Source organism: Crotalus tigris, unplaced genomic scaffold (assembly GCF_016545835.1).
Source record: "Crotalus tigris isolate CLP2741 ecotype Arizona unplaced genomic scaffold, ASM1654583v1 scf7180000019118.72306, whole genome shotgun sequence".
Lineage (NCBI taxonomy): Eukaryota > Metazoa > Chordata > Lepidosauria > Squamata > Viperidae > Crotalus > Crotalus tigris.
The window spans coordinates 47,540-72,306 of record NW_024097384.1 but is presented as its reverse complement, the minus strand read 5'-3'; the positions used below and the strand labels follow the sequence as shown (position 1 = coordinate 72,306).

General features: G+C 36.8%; 1 protein-coding gene across 2 annotated transcripts; it reads right to left on the bottom strand.

The window, feature by feature from the left end:
• Positions 1-97: 97 nt before the first annotated feature.
• On the bottom strand, positions 98-23,164 carry LOC120315435 (NACHT, LRR and PYD domains-containing protein 12-like). Of its 2 annotated transcripts, XR_005558683.1 has the most exons (6): positions 22,872-23,164; positions 18,715-18,753; positions 7,785-9,570; positions 6,530-6,607; positions 2,172-2,342; positions 98-251 (listed from the first exon to the last, which is right to left on the bottom strand). XR_005558683.1 is itself a non-coding variant. In XM_039359755.1 (3 exons), the coding sequence occupies exons 1-3, from the start codon at positions 23,140-23,142 to the stop codon at positions 8,168-8,170; spliced, it is 1,713 nt and encodes a 570-aa protein (XP_039215689.1). In that variant the 5' UTR covers positions 23,143-23,164; the 3' UTR covers positions 7,673-8,167. The 2 variants fall into 2 exon arrangements, 1 of the variants encoding a protein (XP_039215689.1); XM_039359755.1 differs by lacking the exons at positions 98-251; positions 2,172-2,342; positions 6,530-6,607 and having other exon boundaries at positions 7,673-9,570.
• Between the last annotated feature and the right edge of the window lie 1,603 nt (positions 23,165-24,767).

Genomic DNA, 24,767 nt, shown 5'->3' with positions numbered 1-24,767 from the left:
TGAACTGCTTCTCCCTGGATACATTTCCAGAAAACAAGTAGTCAAGAGAAAGCAGCATGCATTAAACTGAAGAAGAAAAAATGATCACTTACCATAGTTTTTCTACTCTACAGTCTGGGTCCTGGAGCCCCTCACACAGACTTCTCACTACTCTGTATTTTGGACAGAATAGCCACAACTTTAAATCTCTTAAACTCTGGTTTCTTCTGAATACTTCTGCAAGATATTCGGTCATGGCCTCTCCACCAACCCTGCAGGTATGAATCACAGAAAGTGCAATTATTTCTTGGAAAAGAAACATAAACATAAATATAAACATTCAGTTCTTCAGGGAACTGAAGGGAATATGGATGTTTGCTGATAGTGGAACTGCCTCTCTGAGGATACATTTCCAGCAGATAAGCAGGTACTTTTACTTTTGGAAAAATGGCAAACATTGGTGATATCAATATCAGTATTAATATTTATAGTTTTATTGAGAATTTTCTTAAGATGATATTAATCTAACTGTATTACATATAATGAGGGAATGAATGGAATAATGTTTTTTAAATATTATTATTATTGTACATTTTTTACTTATTGATATTTAATTCTTTATCTACTGTGTCTTTTCCCACTTTCATTTTTGTGTAGCCATTTATTCTGTTTTTGCTTTTAATGTTTTAAATAGAGAAATTATTGATTTTCACAAGTTTAAACTTCTGGATAACAGCTATGCTTGGCCCCCATTAAATCCTGGGAGGAGAGCCAAGAGAGCAAACAAGCAGGGCCTCAGTTCTAGAGCTCCTAATCATAACCAGCTACTCTCTGTAAAATGGGGAACTCCTTCTATCTCAAGGAAAGGCACAAAAGAAGAAATACATTAGATTCATTTAAACCAAACATGCAGGCTTTGTACAATCATAGGGCTGGAAGGGACTTTTGAAGTCTTTTAATTCAACTCCTATCCAAGGCAGAGACAAATGGCTGCCCAATCTTTTCTTGAAAAGCTCCAATCATGAACCATCAACAGCTCAGGGAGGCAAGCTGTTCTATTGATTAATTGTTCTTACTGCCAAGAAATTTCTCTTCCGTTCCATGCTGGATATCCCTTTAATGAGCTTCCATTCATTCTTCTTATTCTGCCCTCCGATGCTTTGGAGAATAAGTCTATTCCCTCTTCTATGACAGCCCCTCAAGCACTGGAAGATAGCTATCATATCATCCTTCATCCATTTTTAATAGATTACACATACTTAGTTCCCTTAGCCATTAATATAGGAATAGGAACAGGAATTTTCTTTATTGGCCAAGTGTGATTAGACACACAAGGAATTTGTCTCCGGTGCTTAAGTTCTCAGTGTACATACAACAATAATATCATGGTATGTTTTAGATAATAAATCGTAAGATACACTCGTAAATCATAAGATACAAACAGCAAGTGATAAATCATAAGATACTAATAGGAGAATGTAGTAGGAAGGATAAGATGAGAAAATAAGAGCGATAATAGCAATACAGCCCTACTACAAAATATCTTTAGGCATAAGATAGTGCGGAGAGAATTAGGTGTTTAGCAGAGTGAATAGAATTTTAGGAGAAGCTCTCCTATTTTATCACTTCTTAAAATATTAGACAACACAGTATCAACAGTAGAGACCTTCAGGTTTAAGGATTCTATAATCTCCCAGAACTTGAAATGGATATCTAACATCAGAACCATCATTAAAAAGACACAACAAAGAATGTTTTCCCTGTGTCATCTCAGAAATTAGTATTTCAGATTGCCCAAGGAGCTGCTGGTACAGTTCTATACGGAAATTATTATCTGTCATATAATCATATAGATTAGCCCCTAGAGCCCTTTTAGTTTTGTTGCTCTTCTCTGCATTCTTTCTAGGGTGCTGTATCACACTGCTAAATCATACTTAAGTGATGAGGCACTAGGAGGATGGTCCACTAAGATCCCTCTCAAGGTCACTACTGTTGAGCCAGGTACAGCCTATTTTGGAAAAGTTTTGATTTTTCCTGTCTAAGTGCAGGACCTTAATTTTCTCACCACTGAACTACTTCTTGTTCAATAAGGCCCAATGTTCAGCTCTGTCAAGATTCTTTTGAATCTTGGGTCTATCTTTCAATTCCCCCCAGTTTAGTATCAAACTGAAAAAGAAATATTGATCACTCACTCTAGTATTTCTATTTCACAGTCTGGATGTCGGAGCCCCTCACACAGTAATTCCATTGCTCTCTCATTTGTGTCTTTGAGGAATAAATTAAACTCCTTCAACTTCTGGTTTGTCTTAAAGACTTCAACAAGTTGCTTGCTGCAGGACTGTGTAAAGGACCATTTTTCCAATCTGAAAGTGCAATAAATATTCAGAAGAATTATAATGATACCTTCTGGGTTTGGGTTTCTTTTTATTTATTTTTATGAGATTATAATTTTCAAAGAAGAATGGAAAAAAAGAGAGTACTGATACAAAAATTACATATATGAAAATAGATGAATAAATAATAATAATTACAAATACTCAATAAGGATAGACTTGGGAACATAACCAACTGATCTAAAATATCATATGGCTGGCTAAAAAACAAAACATTAATAGTTTCTTATAAATAGTACAGTATGTAGATTATATGTCAAAGTGAGAAATAAAGTTTGAAACACAAATGTTGGATTTGGCACTTTTTTATGTGTACAATCGACATCTAAAATGTATTCCGAATATAATGGATTTCTACATCCAATTTCCTTTTAAAATATGAAATGAACTTAGATATCAAAGTACATTTCTGTAATTTAGTTAGCCATTCTTCAACAGTGGGGATCAAGCATCTTTTCCAAAAAAGAATATATAAAATTCTTGTGGCTTTTAACATATTTAAACTTAGTATTCAGTATGTTGAAAAAATATATGGAATTAGTAACCTTTGACAACTAACAAGATAGCAAGCAGAATGCCTCCCACCATCCAGAATGCCTTCCATCATGCATACTCAGGCAGAATTTTGAAAAATGGTTTTATCCAGTATGATACAAGGGCAATTATCAAGATAGCTACAAGCTTGGCACAGGTTGAGATGGGGAATCCAATCCTAAATAAGAGATGTATGGAGAAAAGACAAGAGGCGGGAAGCTTGAGAGACATAAAGCTTAAAAAATTGTTCTCAGAATTTGCTCTCAGGGAGTGAGGCCAATAAATCAACCATATATTCTACCCAATATTCAGCTGTAGATGTTTCCTTGGTTCTCCAGCAGGCTGACTTTGTTCTTGCCAAATTTATCAGATCTACCAAGTTCTGCACTCTTAGAGGCTGTCACTGGTGCAAGTAAGGCAACCTGGGGGCTTATTATAACCAACTCACCAGAGTCTACTCATTGTCACTACTACTACTACTGGAATTACCAAAGCCAAGACTATTGTTTCTAGAGTCCCTAACTCCAACTCCTCCCCATCCTCCTCATCAGAGGACATGACCAGCAGATCCATAGCAACTTTGAAGTCAACCATGGCAGCTTAAACCATGCAGTCCATTAGTTACACACAGAAATATTTCTCATTTTATTTGCGTATTATACCTAATTGGATGGTAATTTGATGGATTGAACAGGTCGTCCTTTTAAAGACTGGGATAGTTAGAGCATTGCCATTCAGTTGATAGACTAATCTATGTACATAAATAGGGAAGCCAATATAGGGGACCATCGTTCTAGACTTAATTTTAAATATAGTATTAGATTCATGCTTTTCCATTTTTAAGCTTGATTTTCTCTAAATGATGATGGGTGGGGGAGACATTCAGGAAAAGCCTTATTTAGTAGAAAATAGGTGGATTACTGAGTGATAAACTGAATAACTTATGGAAATAATTTACTCAGACCTCAGAAGTAATTGAATTCATAGAGGTTTTTCTCTGGACTGAACTGGTTACAGGGCATCAAAAAATGACAGCGTTGCTCTCTTGGGTTGATCATGTGAAGCTCATTCAATCCAACCTTTGCTATAGCAGTTTCTTATTCCCCAAGATATCTTTATATTCTGTTTTCTAGGTATGAAATTTCCCATATGAATATATTTTTATAACTGGCAATTCTCAATGCATCCTTCAATGTAATTTAGCTTATTCTATTTAGATAACATGCACCTCCAACTGATTCTGAACAGTGCTATCTTTATCCAAGACACTTTTTATCAAACCATGGTTTCAAAATTGGATTAAAATTACCTCACACTGAAGTAGATTAATCCTGTATAAGCTTCAATAGTTGATGAGAAGTTAATACTTCATAAGCATTTTAGCTAACTAAAAGACAAACAGTAATAAGGCGTCAGGTAAGATTTAGGAAGTGAGTCACTACTATGATACTCACTGAAGATGTACCTCCAGTTGTGGATTCAATATGTATCTCTGGCATGTAACCATTCTGAACTCACAGAGTAGACACAGTGTTGAATTCAGACATCCACATTAATGGAAACTGATGACAAGTCAGGGTGGATTTGAAAACTGTTGGCTCAATTCTAGCAAAATGTCCTCTAATCAATACCAAAAGGCATTAATCTTATGAGATCAGCCTGTGTGGAGGGATACATGCATTAACCAGGAGCAAGCTGAAATCCTGATTTCCTACAGCAGGGGTGTCAAACTCTCAACGTCACATGACGTGTTGTGACGTATAGGGACTTTTTTTCCATTATCGGCCATGGGGTGGGTGTGGTTTTTCTATGATACATCCAGCCTGCGAGCTGGCAGTTTGACACCCTTTGCAATAGCAAGGTAGGAACACTGTACTGGGGAGAAGACAAATGTTTGGAGTATGGTTGAAGTGAGGCCACCTATAATTCCAACTACACAACATTCTTTAGGCCATGAGTTGCAACCATATGCAAAATTGTGAAGCTGTTCAGTTTCAGAAACTTTAGCTCTGATTTTTTTTAATAGAATATTAATATCCTACTTCTGTAGAGTGAAAAAAAATGCCCACCTGAAAGATTCTGAGAGATCTGCTACAGAGGACAAAAGAATCCTTAAGGAATCAATCCAGAGATAGTGGTGGAAACAGGGGTAATTTGGAATGGGGCTCAACAACACAAGACAGTGCTAGTCCTGATTAGGTCATATGGAGGCAAAAGGATTGCATTCTTGGGGGTCTTCACATGACCTAACTTAAGTCTTGGATGGGACTGCTCTGGCTATTAATCATCTTGACCTGCTCTCACACTTTCAGAGAACAAAATATTTATCTTTTGCTCTTGCTAATTGCACAACTAGCTTCCCATTCCCATGGATAGATCTCTTACATATAGCTTGGAGACAAGAAATACCCTTTGTTCCCACACACATAGTTCTGTTGACATGACCCACATGTCAATTTATGAATAATTCTCTAGTAAGATTGCCTGGTGCCAGATGGGAGAGGGGAGCCCAGAATTATAAATCTGGGTGCTATAGGACCCATAATCACACACATCATGATGAATCTCCTATCCCGCCATTATCTGTTGCAACTGAACAAGATGAGAGTTCCTGTCTTAATATATTGCTTTTATTAATGTATTTTTCTTAATAGAGATTTGTATTTTAAAATAATTCTGGCATCCATTCTTCCTTCTTTCTTCAGGGTCCTCTTGTGGTGGCGGATACTGCTCTATATGCAATCTAGGTCTAACATATGACTGCTAACATGAACGGAATCAGAGAGAAGTTAATGGTTGTCATGGAGGCCATGAAATCCGGAATAGCACAAGATTTTATCCCCAAGACATGGAGCACTCCCAGTCTGGGGATTCTACCATAGTCAGGCAATGAAATCCAAGGGATATTGCTGGGCAGCAGCCATGCCCAGCTTGCTCCTACAGCCTTGTGTAATGGCCCTTACATATTTATATTTGTTAACTCTGGGAATTGTAAGCTTACTTGCTGCTTTGTGTGTTTGTGACGAACTGGAGAAGTACTCTTCCACTTTGGAAGAAGGTAAAAGAAAGGCAGTATCCAGCCTCATTCCCTCAGTCTTTCCACTACCTCTAACTCCATCTTGACACACAACCACTCTAATTCACTCTCTCCACCAAGAGCAGATTGCTGTTTGCCAAGCACTTCTATTGATAGACCTATCAGTTCAACCCATCCAATAGGGCACAGTAGCTTCTTTGTTCAGTTCCCCCCTCCCATAAGCATCATGGACACATCTCTCCTCAGACCTCCTCTCACAAAACCACAAACAAAAGTGGGGGAGCCCTGTCTCTCACTTTTCTCTCTCTAGAGGAAGCCCTAGAACACTATATCCTGCCTCTCATCAAGAAATTCCAGTGATAACAGTGCATCCTTCCTTACATTTCCCAAACACTCAAAGTCAGTTAACACCGAGTTCCAGCTCAGGCTGCAGGAACTCCCAAAGAAGTCTCCTTTATTGTTGACCATGAAAGATTGATAATAGAGTGCTATAGCAATATTATTAAGGGTAATATGCAAACTTCTAATATTAAGTATTTTTTTCCTTATCAATAACATCTGTGATAAAATGAAAGCAGTTTCTTACCTCAGGACTCTTAGGTTTCTCAGCTTTGTCAGTGATTGAAAGAAATCTTCCATACATACTTCATCCAAACCACATTGCCTAAAGGAGAAAAACATTTTTGTTCTCAGACTTTGACTTCAGTGTTTCTAATTCCTGTACCTTGAAAATATAAATGGCTTCCAGTCCATTTGTAAAGTAACCAGAAGTGAATGTACTCTTGTTGCAGTATGGGAAATTAGTAGTATAAAAAGACGATATAGTAAATGAAATTATTATAGAGCTCTGCATGCAGAAATTAAGTAATTAAGATTAAGATGGCATCCTAGATACAAAAAAAAATGAATAAACTGAGAGAATATTTAAGGAATCCTAAGTACCAGAACATAGATGTGAGAAGTACTTTCCAAATGTTATATAACCATGCATACATGCTTACCATGGATATTCTCTTCATGCATAGTCATCTTCATTCACCTCCAAAGAATAATTATGGCCTATAATTGTAAATAAGTGGGACTCTCTAGATTGCTGCCTGAGTTTCATTTTATTTCAGGTAAGCATCTCTGCTCCAATTGGCTATTAGGACCTGTGGCAGGAATGCCTTCTTCCCTCTGGTCACTGGTTACTGCCTCTTATGCCCTTTTGGGGCAGTGGAGGGTTACTGTACAAGATCACTGAAAGGACTGGATGTTTATTTTAAAAACAGGTCACTGGTGGAACAGGTAAAGGGGGAACTGCCTTTTTGAGCAAGGTGAAGTTGACAAGAGTGCTATCCCTTATCATTTTCTTATACTGGAGGTTACAGAAAAAAAATGGAAAAATTGGTATTTTCTTTTTCCTTTTGTTAGTCCATCAGTGTCAATCACGAAGGGTAATGAATGGATGAAGGCTAGTACAAAAAGGTTGTTTCCTTTGCACTGTTATGATTTCATCAGTCATCTGACTCAGGGGTTAGAGGAGTGAACAGACAGATTGTCAGCCGGAAAAGCAAGCAGGGAATCAGGCACTTCTCAGAGCTTCCAGGCCAATGAGTCAGAGCAGATGAAGCCCAGTAAAGATAATGAGGGAACACATTTTGGCAGAAAGCATAGTACATTGTTTTAAAAGGATATATAATGATTGAGACACCTCCATAACTCAGCTACTGAAAGATATTTATGAAGAGGCCTTTTTCTGACGTATTATTATATTTAGGAGAATAGGTTTGAGAGTAGCAGTGGCATGATTATAAACTGAATTAAATGCCAAAAAGTTATAAACTTTCAAAAATACTTACCTATGTTCTAGAAGAAACATTTCTTTCTCTGTTGGATATATAGATGTAGGGCCTCGAACACAGAGCTTCTGCAAATTCTGGCAATGTTGTAAGCAATAGGCCAGGATCATCAGTTCTGTATTTGAATTGCAGTGATACTCCATTGTGGTGACAGCACATAGTGCATCTTTTACAAAATTCTCATCTTGTGTCTCATACAAATAACTAAGTATTGCTGTTTCCATATAGAAATAAATTCTTTTATGAAAGAATTTATCTATATATGTCTCAGGATAATGTTGCATGACCCAGTCTAGATCATTCCCGGTGATTGACCCAGATTCAATCCTATAAATTCTTCTGTCAATCATTTCTTTCACCCAGTCTAATAATAATTCTTTATTCTAACTAGAAATTTCCCATCCAAATTTATTTTTCAACTCTTTCATTCTATTTTCTTCATTTAGAAGACCAAAAAGGAAGTGAAATCCTACTGCAAAATCAGTCTGAGAAAATATACTATGCCTATGTAAAAGTGTCAATAAATTTTTATCTGGGTTTTGAGAACGCTGTTCTTCTCCATCTTCTAAAACATAAAACAAAGCAGCAAAAAACTCCTGGAAACTTAAGTGAATGAAGCTGAAGGTTTGAATACAGTGAATGTCCCTTTTGAAGATGTTCTGATTCAGAAAGAGGGGGAAGAGGTCATCCTGATCCAAAGTGTGCTTCTTGACATCTTCTTCCATAAACAGTATTTGCTGTTTCCACATGCCTTCTGCAGCCAAAGAGCAGAAAGTCTTTAACTTTCTTTGGACATCCTGTTTGGATTCTTGGTGATGAAAATCTAACAAACTGGACAGATACCGCATATAGATTGCAGTAAGAGTGCATGGTGTCTTCTGAAGATTCATACCTCTCTCCATCTCTTGTTTCATCACTGTGCAGATGATCCAGCTCACAAGGGGAATGACACACATGGTGAAAAGGGTATCATTTTGTTTCACAAATCTTAAAGCTTGAGTTGCTTGGTCTTTGTTTTCAAAGAATTTGTAGAAATATTCTTCCCTATCCTTTCTAGAAAACCCCAATATCTGAAAAAAATGTGGATGTTTTAAACATCGATGGAATTTGTCTAAAGCAGTAGGTCTTGTTGTGATTATAAGAGAGGATTCAGGAAGAAGCTTTTTTTGAAATAAACTTCTTAAAATAATTTTTACTGGCTCCTCCTTCCATGGATCAAAGCAAAAGGAATCTTCATACCGATCAAAGGAATACCTTAATTCATCAAACCCATCAATTATGAATAGAAGCTTCTCTTCATTCTTCAGTATATTTTCAATGACACTTTTCACTTCCTGACACCTGGGCCACTGTTTTGAAATTATCTCTGCAATGCTACTCTTCTCTGACTCTGCATGGAGATTCATCTCTCTACAGTAAATATAGAAAACATAATTAAATTTATCATGGTAAAGTTGCTGAGAAGCCCAATCCAACATCATTTTTTTGGCCATTGTGGTTTTTCCAATTCCTGCAGCTCCTTGCAACACAACAATTTGTGGAATTAGTCCATGTTTACCACGGTTAAATAATGTTTCAACACTGGCTGAAGACTCAGCAATCTTGCTGATGATTTCAACATGTTTTCTTCCTGTTGCCAGAATTTCATGTTCTCGCTCCTTTTTAGACCGATAATAATCTAGGATGATTAGCTTTGAGTATCTCTGATTCAGGAGCACATATTCACCAGGAACAGCATTAGGATCTTTAATCGTTTGAAAATTGTTTTTAATGTAGTTTCTGTAATCTAAAGCCAGAAAAAAATCAAATTACAAGTGTCAAAAATAAGGCCTACAAAAGACACTCATTAAGGAGTTTGGTTGTTGGATCTTCTTGAAGCCACTTCCATCCACCCTCTGGATTAATGTGTTTACAAGAATTGCATGATACTCCACTAAGTGATCAAAGTAGGAATTGATTTCAATAGGCAAATATTTGTTAATTAATACAGTAAATAATTATTTTTTCACTATATAGTTCATCCTGTTCTACATAATATTTCTGTAATAATTGCACTAAATGTTAATAAGTTATATAAAGATGTTTCTTTGGACATTGAGAGACAGAAGTTTTTAAACCTTACTCTCTTGGAATATGGGAAACACACTTTGAATAAATTTAAAGCAGCATAATATATATTTTGTGCAGTTTGCTTTTTATTCACAAAGAAAAAGAGAAACATGGGCAGATACGGGCTTCTTCAATTCCAATATGTTTAAAAAATATGCAGTTGTTATTAAAGATCAGTTCTGGATTTCCCAAATAGCATTAGACACTTCTTCCTCCTCCTCCTCCTCCTCCTCCTCCTCCTCCTCCCCCCTTCTATTCCTCTTTTCCTTTCATTACAGGGACCATTTTTTTCAGCTATTCTCACTATACCAAAATTGAAACAACTTTGTTTAACATAAATACTCCTTCCTAGGGTCATTCTTGGTTACTTTGATGGCATCACCTTCAACAGATTTTTTTTAGGTAAGAAAATATATCTAAAATGATAATAAATTATTATCAGCATTTTGGATATATCAGTAGACTAGAGACATAGCCCTTTCAGACATGGCCTTTGTTGCTATTATATCCAAATTGAGTATTGTAGTATTCTACTTGTGGAAAATTGCATTTTGATCCATTTTCTCATGTTAAACTGATGCAATGCAATAATTCAGACTTTAAAATTGATTTTTTTGCCAATTGATTGGCAATTCTTATTCTCACTGGTAGAGCAAATGAATTTTGGGGATAATTTTTTACATGCATTTAAAGCTATATATCAGCAACAATCTGCTCAAATTGTTGTTAATGGGGGATTGAGTGAGACTTTTAATATTGAAAAAGGGACAAGACAAGGATGTCCAATATCTCCATTGTTATTTGTTTTGACATTGGAGATTTTGTTGATCCAGATTCGAGAATCAACGGTAATCAAGGGCATAAAGATAAGAAAAAATGAGTATAAATTACGGGCTTTTGCGGATGATTTGGTTTTGATTTTGGAACAACCGATTAGAGCAGTTGATTGTCTATTAGAACTTATAACACAGTATGGAAAAGTTTCTGGTTTTAAAGTTAATAACCATAAGACTAAGATATTACCTAAGAATATGTTAGCCAATAACAAGGAAAGTTTGGTTAAAGCCACAGGTTTTCAGATGGTGAAAAAGGTTAAATATCTGGGAGTATATTTAACTGCTTCAAATGGGAAATTGTATAAAAATAATTATGAATTACTATGGGCAAAAGTGCAAAAGGATTTAAATGACTGGAAAAAACTGCAATTGTCATTGTTGGGGAGAATTTCAGCTGTAAAAATGAATGTTCTACCAAAGTTTCTTTTCTTGTTTCAGATGATACCTATTTTTTAAAAAAGATGTAAATTTGGAGGGATGGCAGAAGGGTATCAATAAATTCATTAGGGCTGGGAAAAAACCAGAAAGAGGAGGACTTAAAGCATCTAACTTGAAATTATACTATGATGCAGCCGCCTTAACTTGGATAAGTGATTGGCTTAATTTAAGAAATAAGGATATTCTTGTTTTTGAAGGGTGGGATTTAATGTATGATTGGCATGCATATTTAATTTTTAATAAGAAAGTGGACCGGGCTTTCAAATCACATATTTTGAGGAGTGCCTTACTTCGAGTTTTGAAAAAGTATTATTATAGGTTAAACTATAAAATACCTATCTGGGGGATTCCTAGACATGCAATTGAGGGGATTTCTAAGGGGATGAATTTTGATAAAATTTCGTATAAAGAATTATTAACTTGGTCAGGTTCGGATTGGTATTTAAAATCTCTAGATGTATTAAGGCAAGAAAATATTCTACAGTCATGGTTTCAATATTTACAAATAGTGGACAGGTGGACTGTAGATAAAAAAGAAGGAATAACACTAGAAGATGGAAATCTGGTTATTCAGATTAAAGATCAGAGTCAGGCCCATATAAAAAGAATTTACAATGCTTTAATAGAATTAGACTCTGAAACAGAATTGGTTAAAGACTGTATGATTAAATGGGCTCAGAATATCCAGGATCCGATCCCATTGGACTTATGGGAGACAATTTGGATTAGAAATGTTAAATTTACACAAGCTCAAAATTTGAGGGAAAATTTTTATAAAATGTTTTACAGATGGCATTTAGATCCTAAAAAATTATCTTGTATGTATCCAAATTTACAACCCAAATGTTGGAGATGTGATAATATGGATGCGACATATTTTCATGTTTGGTGGAATTGTAAAAAGGTAAAGGCTTTTTGGATTATGATTTGGTGGAACATTCAAAAGATTTTTAAAAGGAAGATAAAGTTCACCCCTCAATTATTCTTATTGGGTATCTTTGTGGATTTAAATGACAAAGAAACTACTTTAATGTTGAATTTATTAACTGCAGCAAGGTTATTAGTAGGCTCGTATTGGAAGAAGGACTCGTTGCCTACTTTAGAAGAATGGATATTTAAAGTTTCTAACTTTGCAGAAATGGCAAAAATTTCTGCTTATTTGAAGGATCATACACAAGAAAGATATATTATTGTATGGAGAAGATGGATAGATTATATTCAGAAAAAATATGGGACTATAAAGTTTCATTTATTTTATGAGTAAATTTTATAGTAACTGTTGTAGAGATTTGTTTATATGACTTAATTTAAGGGGAGTTAAAGGTTAAGTACGATGGGTTTTTTTTCTCTTTTTTTCTTTTTTCTTTTATTATTGTTAACTTTCTTAATAATAACCCTGTACTCTGCTCTGGGAAGCGAGGGGGGGAGGATTGAGGGTAGGTGGGTGGGTGAGTGGGTGGGTAATGATAATATAGTCATGGTAAATGCTTGGGCATTTCCCCTATGCTGCGTTCATGTGTGTGAGAGGGATGAGAGGGGAGGAAGGAGTAGGGAGGAAGTAGGATGGTTAGAGGAGAAGGGGAGGGGAAGAGAGTAGGAGGGGAGGAGAGAAAGAGGAGGGAAGTGGGGAAGGATTAGAGAGGGTGGACGCAGCCTGGGGGGAATGGGCAGGCGGTACCAATGGTTAGGAATTTAATTGTATTTTGTATGAATAAATGGAAAATAAAAACTTTTTAATAAAAAAAATGATTTTTTTAAAAAAATCTGTATTCTGTGGAAGATTTGAATATATGCTGAGATTTTTATTTTAGACTGATTTTAGAATAATAATGTTAGTTTTAATTTCCTTTTTTTAAAAGGATAAATATCTTTTTATTTAACATTCTACTGGTGCAACATCTATTGACATCTTATTTTGGACATGTAAATGATTAGAAGTGATCATTGGTCTTATGAAAATTAAAATCCCAGTTAGTCTTTATAAATATTAATTTCCAATAAGTCATTTGTTATGTAAATATTAAAAACTGAATGTAATTTAATAAATGGAGATCTAATCTAACAACAATTGTCCAGACTGCTGGTTTGAAAGAGAGGACAAAGAAGCCATCTATGTCAAAATTGAACAGCCCTCTCTCAACAGAGGGGGAGGGATAAGACATCATCTGTCTCCAGTCTACAACACAGTCCTTTCAACCGTTCCAAGAAGGCTACACACCCATTCTCACTACTCAGGTGACCCTGACGATACTGATAAACCTCCAAGTGGTTTCAACGACTCGCTAAAAGAGTGCAAATGACCACCTGTCTGCAAGAAGTATAAATCTTTTCATTTCCATTCAGTCAGAGCTGAAGAAGCTTCTTGCATGAGAAGCAAAACATCTTCAAAGGAAAAACAAGAAAATTCAGTTGTCTCGTGGAAAAGCATCTTTGGGACATCTCAGATTGTAATTTATTCAACATAAAGTAATATTTATAGGTTTATAATACTTCTGTATAGAAAAGGGAATCAATGTCATTACTTTGTTCGACATGGAATGAGAAGCCTGTGTCAGTTAAACATAATTTTTGCAATATTCTGAAATTATTATATTTTGAGAAAACATCATTATGTGCATCAGTTTGACTTGAGATGGGTGTTCAATTTTTGATATGGCTATATTCTTTTGAACTTTTACCTATTACATGGAAATTGATGGCAAATTGCACAGAAATGGTTTCTGTGCAATTTGAAGCACTAGGAGATTTTTTTTTATTCAAGATTGAAAAAATACATTTATGGTCCCAATTAGCCAATGAATTAAAGACTTCACATTACTTGCAAGTTCAGAACAAATTGTGTAGTAACAAAGAATATGAATGGATAATGGTAATATAATACTGGACATCTGTGGCCTGCTGGGTCATCATTTTATACATATATTTCCTTTTCTAAAAAAAAGAAAGAAACAGAATGATCTTGGGAGGGCAAAAAATCCAATGTGGCTGGAATGACTTATAACTTCCTGTAGGCTTCCCTGTGGGAAGCTGTCAGAGAGCATTGAAATCTTCCTTATTTCTTTCCTTCTTTTCTGTTTCGTCCTTCCTTCCTAGGAAAAGCACCTGGGGCTGTACAAGAGGTATTAGGCAAGTCAGGTAGGGAGAGTCCAGGGGAACCACTGGTTGAAAAGGATGTATGGGGAGGGGATTTCCAGTGAAGATGGCCAACTGACGATATGCCCAGGGAGGGCTCCCTGGGGCTCCCTGAAGGAGTTTTCTCTGGACTGTCATTTTTTCAACTTACTAACAGATGAAACCAGCATTCCTTTTAGTTTATATGACTCTCCTGGGTTAGGGGGAGTCCTAGAATCACCTGACAATATATTTCATACAGCAGCAGTCTACAAGTAGTTTCAGGAGCTGTGCTTCAGACTTCCGGTTTGCCATTGTGGCCGCCACAGCCGCTGGAAGGCAAGCTCCATCTGCCACGTTTGATTTCATTCCATTGGGGGACCCTGGAAAGAGTCGAAAGTCACCCTGTAGGGGTGATGCTTGATCCGGGGCAGCCCTCCAAAGTGGCAGAGGAAAGACCGGCCATAGCAATATGGCTCGTCACTAGGCTGCAGACAGCCAAAGTCAAACTTACCACCAGGCACTTCTATCTAAAGCAATGCATATGAAACTGGGTGAGATCTGATCTTCTCTCTAAGATTCTAAGTATTTTTCTTCCTGTAAAAGCTGCCCAAAGTATCTTTCCCCCTGTGAGGAAAGAGGGAAAGGAATTTCTACCCCACCCTCTATGAATAGCGGTGACTGACTACCCAGGGGAGTTAAAGCACTAAAAGAATAACTTTAATCTAATTGGATTTACATGTTTTTGAAACTTGGGGACCAAAGGTTTTCTTATTCTCATGGAAGACTTTTTTTTTATCCATAAAAAAGAAATAAAATTGGAAAAAGGACTATAAAAAATTTGTACTTAAAAAACCTTAAGCGGCATCGGTGACATCTTGTGGTGAAGCTTGTTATTACAACTTGTTATTGCCTAAAGGAGACTTGGCTTGAAGCCCAGACTACAGATAAGACTCTTTTAACTTTGATAAACACTACCTGTGAGAAGTTCAACTGTAAAAAGAACTTCTGGGTGGCATGGCTGGCCTCCTTGAACTATGAATATAAACTTTTATTGATCTTTAGAGCTGTATGTGGGGAATTGTCTTCCTACTTTTTTTATCTGAGGAATATTGGTCGTTATTTGAGATAATGAAATACCTTGGATTATAAAATCTTACTTGACAAACAACTTTTACTATAAAAACTACCTACAAACATGTGAAATAGAGGCCCCATACCCAGCTATAAAATTATTTTCATCATCTGATTTCAAAGTCCTCAACTTAATGCACCACTAAGAGAAGATAGATGAAGACCAGGAAAAGATTCTTTCCATGCCGAAAGCAATACATGAAACCATCCTTTCAGCTTGTGACGAAGTAAGATGTTACAGAAAAGAACAAGATGTCAGCTTAGATATACAAACCCAAATTCTGACTACAACTAAAGAACTAACAATGCAGAAGGTAACAGAAGAAGTGGAACAATCAAATACTAAGACAGAGGACAATTGACCAACAAATACAGTCAATGGAATATCCAGAAAAGGGACTGACAACACTGAAAATGGAAAAGACTTTCTGTATAAATCAGAAGAAATTTGAGGAGCAAGAAGAAGAACAGACTGAATGGAAGATAAACATACCAGGACAATTATGGGGATTTGGAATAATAGGGAGACGATTTAAGGAATACAAATGGGCTAGTTCTTCCAAAAAATGGCAACTAAATGGTCTCTCTTATTCCAAACAATATATATAATAATAGAAGGAGATCTATTTGATAATTTAAAAGCATTGACATAGAAGGCTAGTTGGTGTTTTGATTTATTAGCGGGGATTTCATATTACTAATTAGAGAGTCAAAGGGAGAAGTTGAGATAAGGGAAATTTTAGGGAAAATATTATGAATATGTTTGATTTATTGACTAACTCAGATACTATAGATAATGGGATTTGATTTATTAAAGGGGATACTGTATTATTAATTAGATGATGTAAGATGGGGGGAATAGATAACTTTTAGGACATAGAACAAGATTATACCCAAATAGATAAGATGTGTATTTTGAATATTAGATTTTGTTATGAATTGAGATAAAGGAAACTTTGATTACCTAAAACCTGGAAATTATAAATATCAAATATTAAATTTGAATATTGATGGGAAACTAAAAATTGGGAAAACCCAATAACAGGTCATTGATTGAATGTAAAGATTGAATGTAAAAATAATTAAGATATGTATAAGCTAAAAATGTATTGATAAATGTAATAATGATGTTTTTATTTAGTTGATATAATAAGAACTATATTAGCTTAAATATGAGATAGTAGATATTAAGGAAAAAAGAGAGGAAATATTTGAGGTTGTAGTTTGAGATTTGTACTAAAGATTTTTGTATGTTACTGATTAACTATTGATTAACCCAGCCACCACGTTGCTTTTAAAATACGTAAATGTAAAATTAGAAAATTAATAAAAAATATATTTTTTAAAAGGAGCTATGCTTCAAAGCAAGAGGTGAGTTGACAACTGCAGGGTGGGACTGCAATTATTCATTGCTGAAAAAGTAGTCAATTTATTTTTCAAATGGTCAATAAGTTGTCCCTTTCACTTCTCACTTTTAGGGAGCATTATCTTTATTAAGCTAAGAGAAGCTCTCTTTAACCACGGCCTGTTATTTTTTCAGAAGATCTGCACCATTTTGGGGGCTTCCTTATTGTTAAACAAGGAAGAAGGTTGCTAAAGGCAAGCTAAAATAAGGAAGTGATGAGTATCATTTTTTTAACTTTGATGGCAAAACGTAAGGATAGAAAGTTGTGGTTTTATTTTACTATTTTTAAGTAATTTGTAGCTTGGTCTGCTTTGCTGTGGGTAGTTAAAACTTTTCGATTTACTGAATTCTGATTGGCCAGCAATTCTTGTGATTTACAAAAAATCTACCCTTTGACCACAAGATGGAGTTAAGAAGATGGAGCATGGAGCTGGGCAAATAGCTAGAGATGTGTTTGGGAAAAAAAAGTCTCCATTTTATAGATCAATTAAATTCAAAGCATGTTATAAAAACTACTCAAACCACTTCAGAGATGCAATTATGTGAAGAAAGTTACCAAACCATTGAGTAATTTCACAAGTGGTTGACAATGCAAAGGACACAATTGCAGTTTTGGAACATAAATCTGAAACCAATCTTTATTATGATGATGGTTTAAATATAAACCTCCCAGCACAACTGAAAGAAGAGTTCCAAGAAAATCTGTAACTTTCAGAGGACAATTTTGGACTTTTTCTTCATGGATACTAACAAGGTTGAGAATTCATTGAGAAAAAGAAGTTTGTAACTACTTGATAGACATTCCAGAGAAGAAAAATATTTTATTCTAGGAAGATAATCTAGAAGGAGTGACTTAAAGTTAATGAATTAATTGGCTGGAAGGAGCAACTTAAATTTAGTGAGTTAATTGGAGTTAGGAGAATTTATATATGTAACCAAAAGAACATTTTAACTGGGTTTTAAAATGCATTTTTTTCCTTTATATATAATGCCTGTTACTCCTAAAGCTTCTAAAATATTATTGAAAGTGTATTTGAAAATATCTATGTTAAGATGAAGTTTAAAAAATAAGGATTAGAATTTGTTTTTACAAATATTCTTAAACAAAAGTATAGAGTTTTAACATAGATGTTAAGAAAAAGTTTTTTTCCCCATTCGGGTTAAAGAATCTGAACTATAGTGAATTTTGCTAATCTGTATGATAGTCTATAAATATTAATGTGCAAATAGAAATATATATTATTTTCCATAGCAAAAAAAGTAGAGATGGTTAAATTAATTGCTTTATTCAAAAGAAATTAATATATCTCATTTTGTTTTTATTTGGAAACTGCTTCTGGATTTTGTGCTTATGATAGAAAATTAAAACTTTATTTTGGTTTTTGGTTTGTTGTTATAGAAATGGCTAGTATATGTTATTGTATAAAAGTGTCAAGCTGAGGTTGTAATGTTATATTCTGTTGTGCTAAAGAGAGTTGGAAACCAATGCTTTTTTTTTTCTTTTTCTCCCTTTCTACCCCACACTTTCTCTTTTTTTCCCTTTTCTCTTCCTCCAGTTCCCATTATTATTATTTTCCTTTGTATTTTATATTCTGAAAAACTAATAACAATGGCATGTGAAAAAATAAAAGGATGAATGGTGGGGTCCCTTCCTTCCTTCCTTCCTTCCTTCCTTCCTTCCTTCCTTCCTTCCTTCCTTCCTTCCTTCCTTCTTTCCTTCCTTCTTTCCTTCCTCCACTGCAAGAACCACCCTGGAGTTTTCCCCATCAGGATTTTGGGAGTGATTAATTTTCACAAAAGCTTCTTGCATAGGTGGGGAGGGAGAGGGGAGGACCTGATCATGCTGAATTAGCTTTAAAAATAATTTGGTGATCCTTTGAATATTTTTTTTCCTTACCTGATGAATCTGGTGGTTGGGGAGCATCAGCATCTGCAACTGAAGTTGGACTGAATTAGTGAAATACAAACTATAAAAAATAGGTAAATTCAGAGCATTTTTTAAAAAAATAGGTAAATACATGGGTAACATAGCAATTATGGATGTTTACATTCACAAGGTATATTAGATTTCTTATCTAACAGTTCTTATGAATTTCTATAAATTTCTTTTTGGAAGAAGAAGAACTGCTATTAATCTACTCCTAAGATACTAAGCCGTTTCAAAAGGCTATCAAGACCACTGATGTAAAAGGGCACACAGAGATCAAGGAGGGCTAGGACAGACACACTATCCGTATTCTGCTCCCATCAGAGGCCATCCATTAGTGGCACGAAGACCATCTCAGCCTGAAACACGACTGGAAAGGATCTAAGGTAATAATTTCCTCCAGGGCTCTTCGAAGCTCTACTACCGGCTCGGCAGCATTTTTCATCCTGTTAGTCTCTGCATAAAGTCCCCTCCTTTCATCATCTTCATCTCTACTTTTCAATCCTGGTTTGTTTTTCATATGTGAAAGTTGAAGGTAGAAAACCTTGCCTGCCCAACTGTGGGGGCTTTCAGATGTTGAATGGGTGTATTACAGCATACACAATTTATTTTCCAACTATATCCTAAATGTGAGGAGTTTTGCATACCATCTTTATCAAAGCAAAACCCCTAACTTAGATAAAAGTTGTTTTGGGTTTTCTCAATTGTCTATAGGTTGCTTTCAGGCACTGGAGTTTTAGGAGCCAACTGACCTCTTTAACATATTTCAGATGAATGTAAATTGGGTTTCAATGGTGCCATGTCAGCCATTCAATGTTTTTAGCCTTTTCTTCTCTAGCCTAAATAGTTCAATGAAATTGCAGCCCCCTAGATCTTTGGAGAACTCTTCAAGGGTGGGTGGGTTGTGCCCTCCTTCAAGAACACTGCTGTTTCCGCAAAGGCCAGTCTCATGCCATCTAACACAACGTCAGGCAAATTAAAGCAGATCTTCAGGATGCAACAAGGCTCAAATGGGATTTCTTCTTGGGATTAATACTGTTTCTGGGATACTTCTTGGATACCAGATTTGGGATCCCCAGTGTAGAAATGTACTCGTGAGTTTTCAGATATTTGGTGACTGTGCTTTCCCAAAACCAGTTCTCACTTCCTTTCCATTGAGGCTCCTGAGAGAGACTGTGTCTTTGGATCCAATCTGGGTAGGTCATCAGGGCCAGATGTTTTGTCTTCTGAGTTTTCAGATTCATGCTGGAGCCCATCTTCAAGGAATTTCTCTCAAGCAAAGTTTGTGCTTTGGGTTGTTCTGTGTGTGGTATTTATATGGTACCTGTTGTGTGTGGCTTTTTAGATGTTAATTGGGGGGTAAATGGCTGGCTATTAAGTCGTTGGCTGTTGTTTGCTTGTGCTGCCAAGTCCTTGCCTCCTGAGTACTTGATAAGCTGGTGACAAATCAGCATTCTGGTTATTGACGAGGATCCCATTTACCAGGCTTCAATCACTTCTCTAGCTGTTTTTGTGCCTGGTCCTCCAAGAATCTTAATAGCTGCAAATGATATCCTTCTTTGTTCTCTTCAACCAGCATTGCATACCCTGCTCTCTTCAGTAACAGCAACAAAGCATCACCACCTGTAAAATATTCTAATATTGCATCATGTCAGGAAACACAAATAGACTGAATCATGGTCAGTTCCTGACCAGGTAACGTTCAAGTTCTCTTATGCTACCCCCCTCTCCAAGGAGGCTGGACCCATTAGACTGCTCTGCCTTGGGTGATTAATGGATGTAAAATTCATCCCTAATGGTCAGGGTGTTTGTGGCTCTGATGCGTCCCCTCCTAATGAAGCCATTTGTAGATCCCACCATTCTGAACACTGTTCTGACTAGCACTGATAATTTTACCTAGTTTGGGTAATGAAACAGTTGCAAGCTCAGAGAACACCAAGTATCCCACATTTCAAACTTTAGCTTCAAATATACTGCTTGATTGGATACTTTCCGTCCAGTCTGCCAACTTTCCTTTTCGGGGAGAATGGTTGAAAAGGTGGTGACAAACAGCAAACAGATTATTCTACCTTTTCACTCAGGTTTCAAACCCAGATATGAGACAGAAAAAGCATTGGTCACATTCATGGATGACTGCTGATGGAATAGGGATGGACATGGTGCATCCATCCTTGTTTTCTTGACTTTTTGGTTGCTTTTGATACCATGGTATCCTTAGGGAGTTGAGGGTGGGTGAGTGGTACCGTTCTCTACTGATTCATTTCCTTCCTCCAAGGCTGGTTGCAATTAGTGTTGATAGGGACTGAGAAGTCCATCTCACAGCCCTCCTTTGTGGGGTGTTGCAGGGCTTGGTACTTTCTCTGCTACTTTTTAATATTTATATGAAATCACTGGGTATGATCATCCATTACTAAAGGATGAGATATCATCAGTACATGGATGATATCCAGTTATATATCTCCATCCCAGGTGAAGTGAGTGATGATACGGATGTTCTCCCTTGGGGCTAGGAGGCTGTGGAGGCTTGAATAGGAACAACAGACTTGAACTGAACCTCGGTAAGATAGAGTGGCTGTGGTTGGGCCCCTCTGCATCCAAAAATTTAGCATCTTTGGTTTTTGATAGGGTTGCACTATCCAGACAGAAAGCATGCACAATCTAGGGGTCCTCCTATACTCACAATTGCTGTCCAAATATTATGTGGCAGCCATGACTAGGTAGACCTTTGCTCAACTGTGCATTATGCACTAGTTATGCCCTTTCCTGGATAGGGAGGATCTCCATTCAGTCATTTATGCCCTGGTCATCTCCCATTTCAACTATTGCAATGAGCTCTACATGGGGCTACCTTTGAACGGGGAGCTGCTTCACTGGTATAGAATATGGCCTCATGGGCAATCTTGGGAGCCCAAAAAAGAGTACATGTAACACTTTTGCTGCCTGAGTTTCTGTAATGGACGTGTCTCCATTCTCCTCTCTGGATGCTGGTTTGGAGGAAGAGGATGAGCTAGTCCCTGGCACCTCCAGGGAAGAGAGGCCAGTGAGCCAGGAGTCTGATGGATTCAGATGAGGGAGCAGCTGGCTCCAGCTCATCAGAGCAACTACAGCTGGAACAACTGGACTGGCAGCCAGCTGAGCTTGGGCAGAGAAAATCCTGGATACAAGTTAGCTTGGAGGCTCCAGGTGGGGAGTGAGAGCAGCTGTGGTCAGCATGGATGAAGAGTTCAATAAACACCTTTAGCCTACTGTGGTGTGTGCATGTGTGAGTGGAGCAACACAGTTTCATAGAATGCCAATATGCTTCTGGGTCCAATTCAAGGTATTGGTCATGACTTTTAAAGCCCTATAAGGCATGGACCAAGTTACTTATAGAGCCATCATAATCCCATTACTTCAGCACATCCCATCTTGTCATGCAGAGAATGTATGTTGTGGACTCCATCAGCTAAAAATTCCCACTGATGGTGTCCAAGTAGAGCACCTTCTCTGCCATTGTCCCCACCATGTGGTGCTCCTCCTCTCCTGGCCTATTGGAAACATATAGAAGCATGGCTCTGAGGACTTCCTTGGGACGCACAGAAGAGCATGCCTCTATAGAGTGGTTAGCACCCTGACAGCCATCTCCATGCCTTTTCATTAATTTTTGATAGTAATTTTTAATCCATTCTTGCCTTTTTAGATTGTAAATTTTATTTATCAAATGTTTACATTTTAATATTGTTTTACGTGTACACCATCCCTTCCTTTTAGGAAGAGAAACCGTTTTAAAAATTTGATAAATAAATAAAACCTTTAAGTATATTCTTTAAATTTAGATCAATGAACTGTTCGGTTGAACTTGACTTAACTTTTTTCTTCCTTCCTTTTCTTTTCTCTTTTCTCAGTGATAGGAGAGTGCCAAACTGAGCGACAGAGCAGATGCAAAGCAGGTCCAAGATTAGAAGGAATCTCAGATTTGATGGAAAACTCCTCTCTGAAATCCCAGGGGCCCACTGCTAATCCTGGTCAACATCAATGAATTAGTTGAACATGATTCAGCAGGAGTCAGCTCCCCAAATCAAACTGGTGTTTATTTCTAGTTGATATTACATGAGAGAACTTTTCTGTAATATGTTGGATTTTCTTACCTTTCTGTAAAGTTTCTTCAAGTTTTTTAGCAACATCATTTATATTGCTTTTTTGAAGGACACGAATGCACACTTCTGGAGCACCTTCCACATAATTTTGAATCAGAAGATCTACAACTTCTTGTCGATTAGCTTTCTCCAATGAAGCTGGAGGAATGTTTGGCTTTCCACTGTGGTCAATACATATTAGCCGCCATTTAAATTCTTCAAATTGCTCCTCAAGGAGGTCATTCAATGCTCTGTAAAGATCTTCTCTCGCAATGCTGTTCATGTCAGTTATGATAGATTATATCTGACCTAAAATTAAAATTAGAGAATTAAACCGATATTTTATAGAAAATGTGGAGAGAGAGAGAGAGGGGAAAGCAAAGGTTTTGGGAAGCTTGTCTCAGAGCTGCTTTGGGGAATGGCTTCCCCAAAGCCTAGCAAGATCCAGGAGAGGCCTGCAGTCTCCCAAATGCCACCTGATTAAGACAGAGCCCAGCCAATAAGGGTGGCTTCCATCTTTTGCAAAACATCCTCACTGGATGAATCACTGAGCTCCAATGGGACAACTTGCCACACCCAACTCGCAATGGCCAACTCATTGTTACTAACAGGCTATGGACAACTTAATTTGGGACAACTCTTCATGAGACAATTTAACAATTCAATTTAATTATTTATAGTAAATAAAAAATTGTTTTAATGCTTATCATTCAGATTTCCTTTTGCCCCTTCTTTTGAATCCTTTCTTTAATGATTCTATTCCACCATTTCTTTCATATTAGTGTAATTCTTGTCCTGGAGAGAGGTGGTTGCGGCGAGTTTTCCCACAATGAGTTGGCCATGCAAATTGGCTGTGGAGAGATGGCAAGTTGGTCGTTGGCTGCAGGGTATTGTCATAGATCTCACTGAGCTTTCTCCCTGATCGGCTCTGGTTTCTCTTCCTCTTCTGGTTTCAAGGAGTAAGAAGTAGGTCTGTTCCCAGCTTCAGTAAGCCAGGTTCTTCCTTTTGCTCCTTTGATGCTTGTCCGACTCCTTCTCCTGCTGCTGTTTGCAATATGTGGCTAAAGCTTTGAGTTTTCGTGCCACCCAGCAAGGCAAGGTAACAGGGTAGAAAAGGACATAGATGGGGTGGCAGATGGGGGGGGCTGAGTTGCATCCTCCCATGGGATCACAGGTCTGTGCAAGCTCACAAGCAGTCAAATTTTGATCATGTGACCACAGAGGGCTGCATTGGCTATAACTTCGGGTATCAGTGGTAAGTCCCTTCATTCGGTTACCATTGTAATTTCAAATGGGCAGTGAACAAATGATCGTAAGTTGAGGACTTACCGTAAAGTCTTTACATTAATAATAATAATAAGAACAATAAGAACAGTAAGAACAATAAGAACAATAAGAACAATAACAATAACAATAACAATAACAATAACAATAACAATAACAATAACAATAACAATAACAATAATAATAATAATAATAATAATAATAATAATAATAATAAAATTGGAAGGGACCTTGGAGGTCCAACCCCCTGCTCAGGCAGGAAACCCTATACCATTTTGGACAAATGGTTGTCCAGTCTCTTCTTAAAAACTTCCAGTGTTGGAGCATTCACTGCTGTATCTGGTTATAATTTAAGAGATAGAGTCAGATGGCACAACACACTAGTGAGGAACTGCTGAAGATCTTTTGGGGTTCTAATCATGTTTATGATGGGTTAGATTAAACCCTTTGGGACATGTAGCTGCTGATGTTGTCATACAGGAAAATACAATCCAAAGCGGCAAAGATAAAATTACAGTAGGAACATGGAACATAAAAAGCATGAACACAGTGAAAGATGAAATGAAACAATTACAAATTTACATCTTAGGCATCAGTGAACTGAAATGGACTGGGATTGAACAC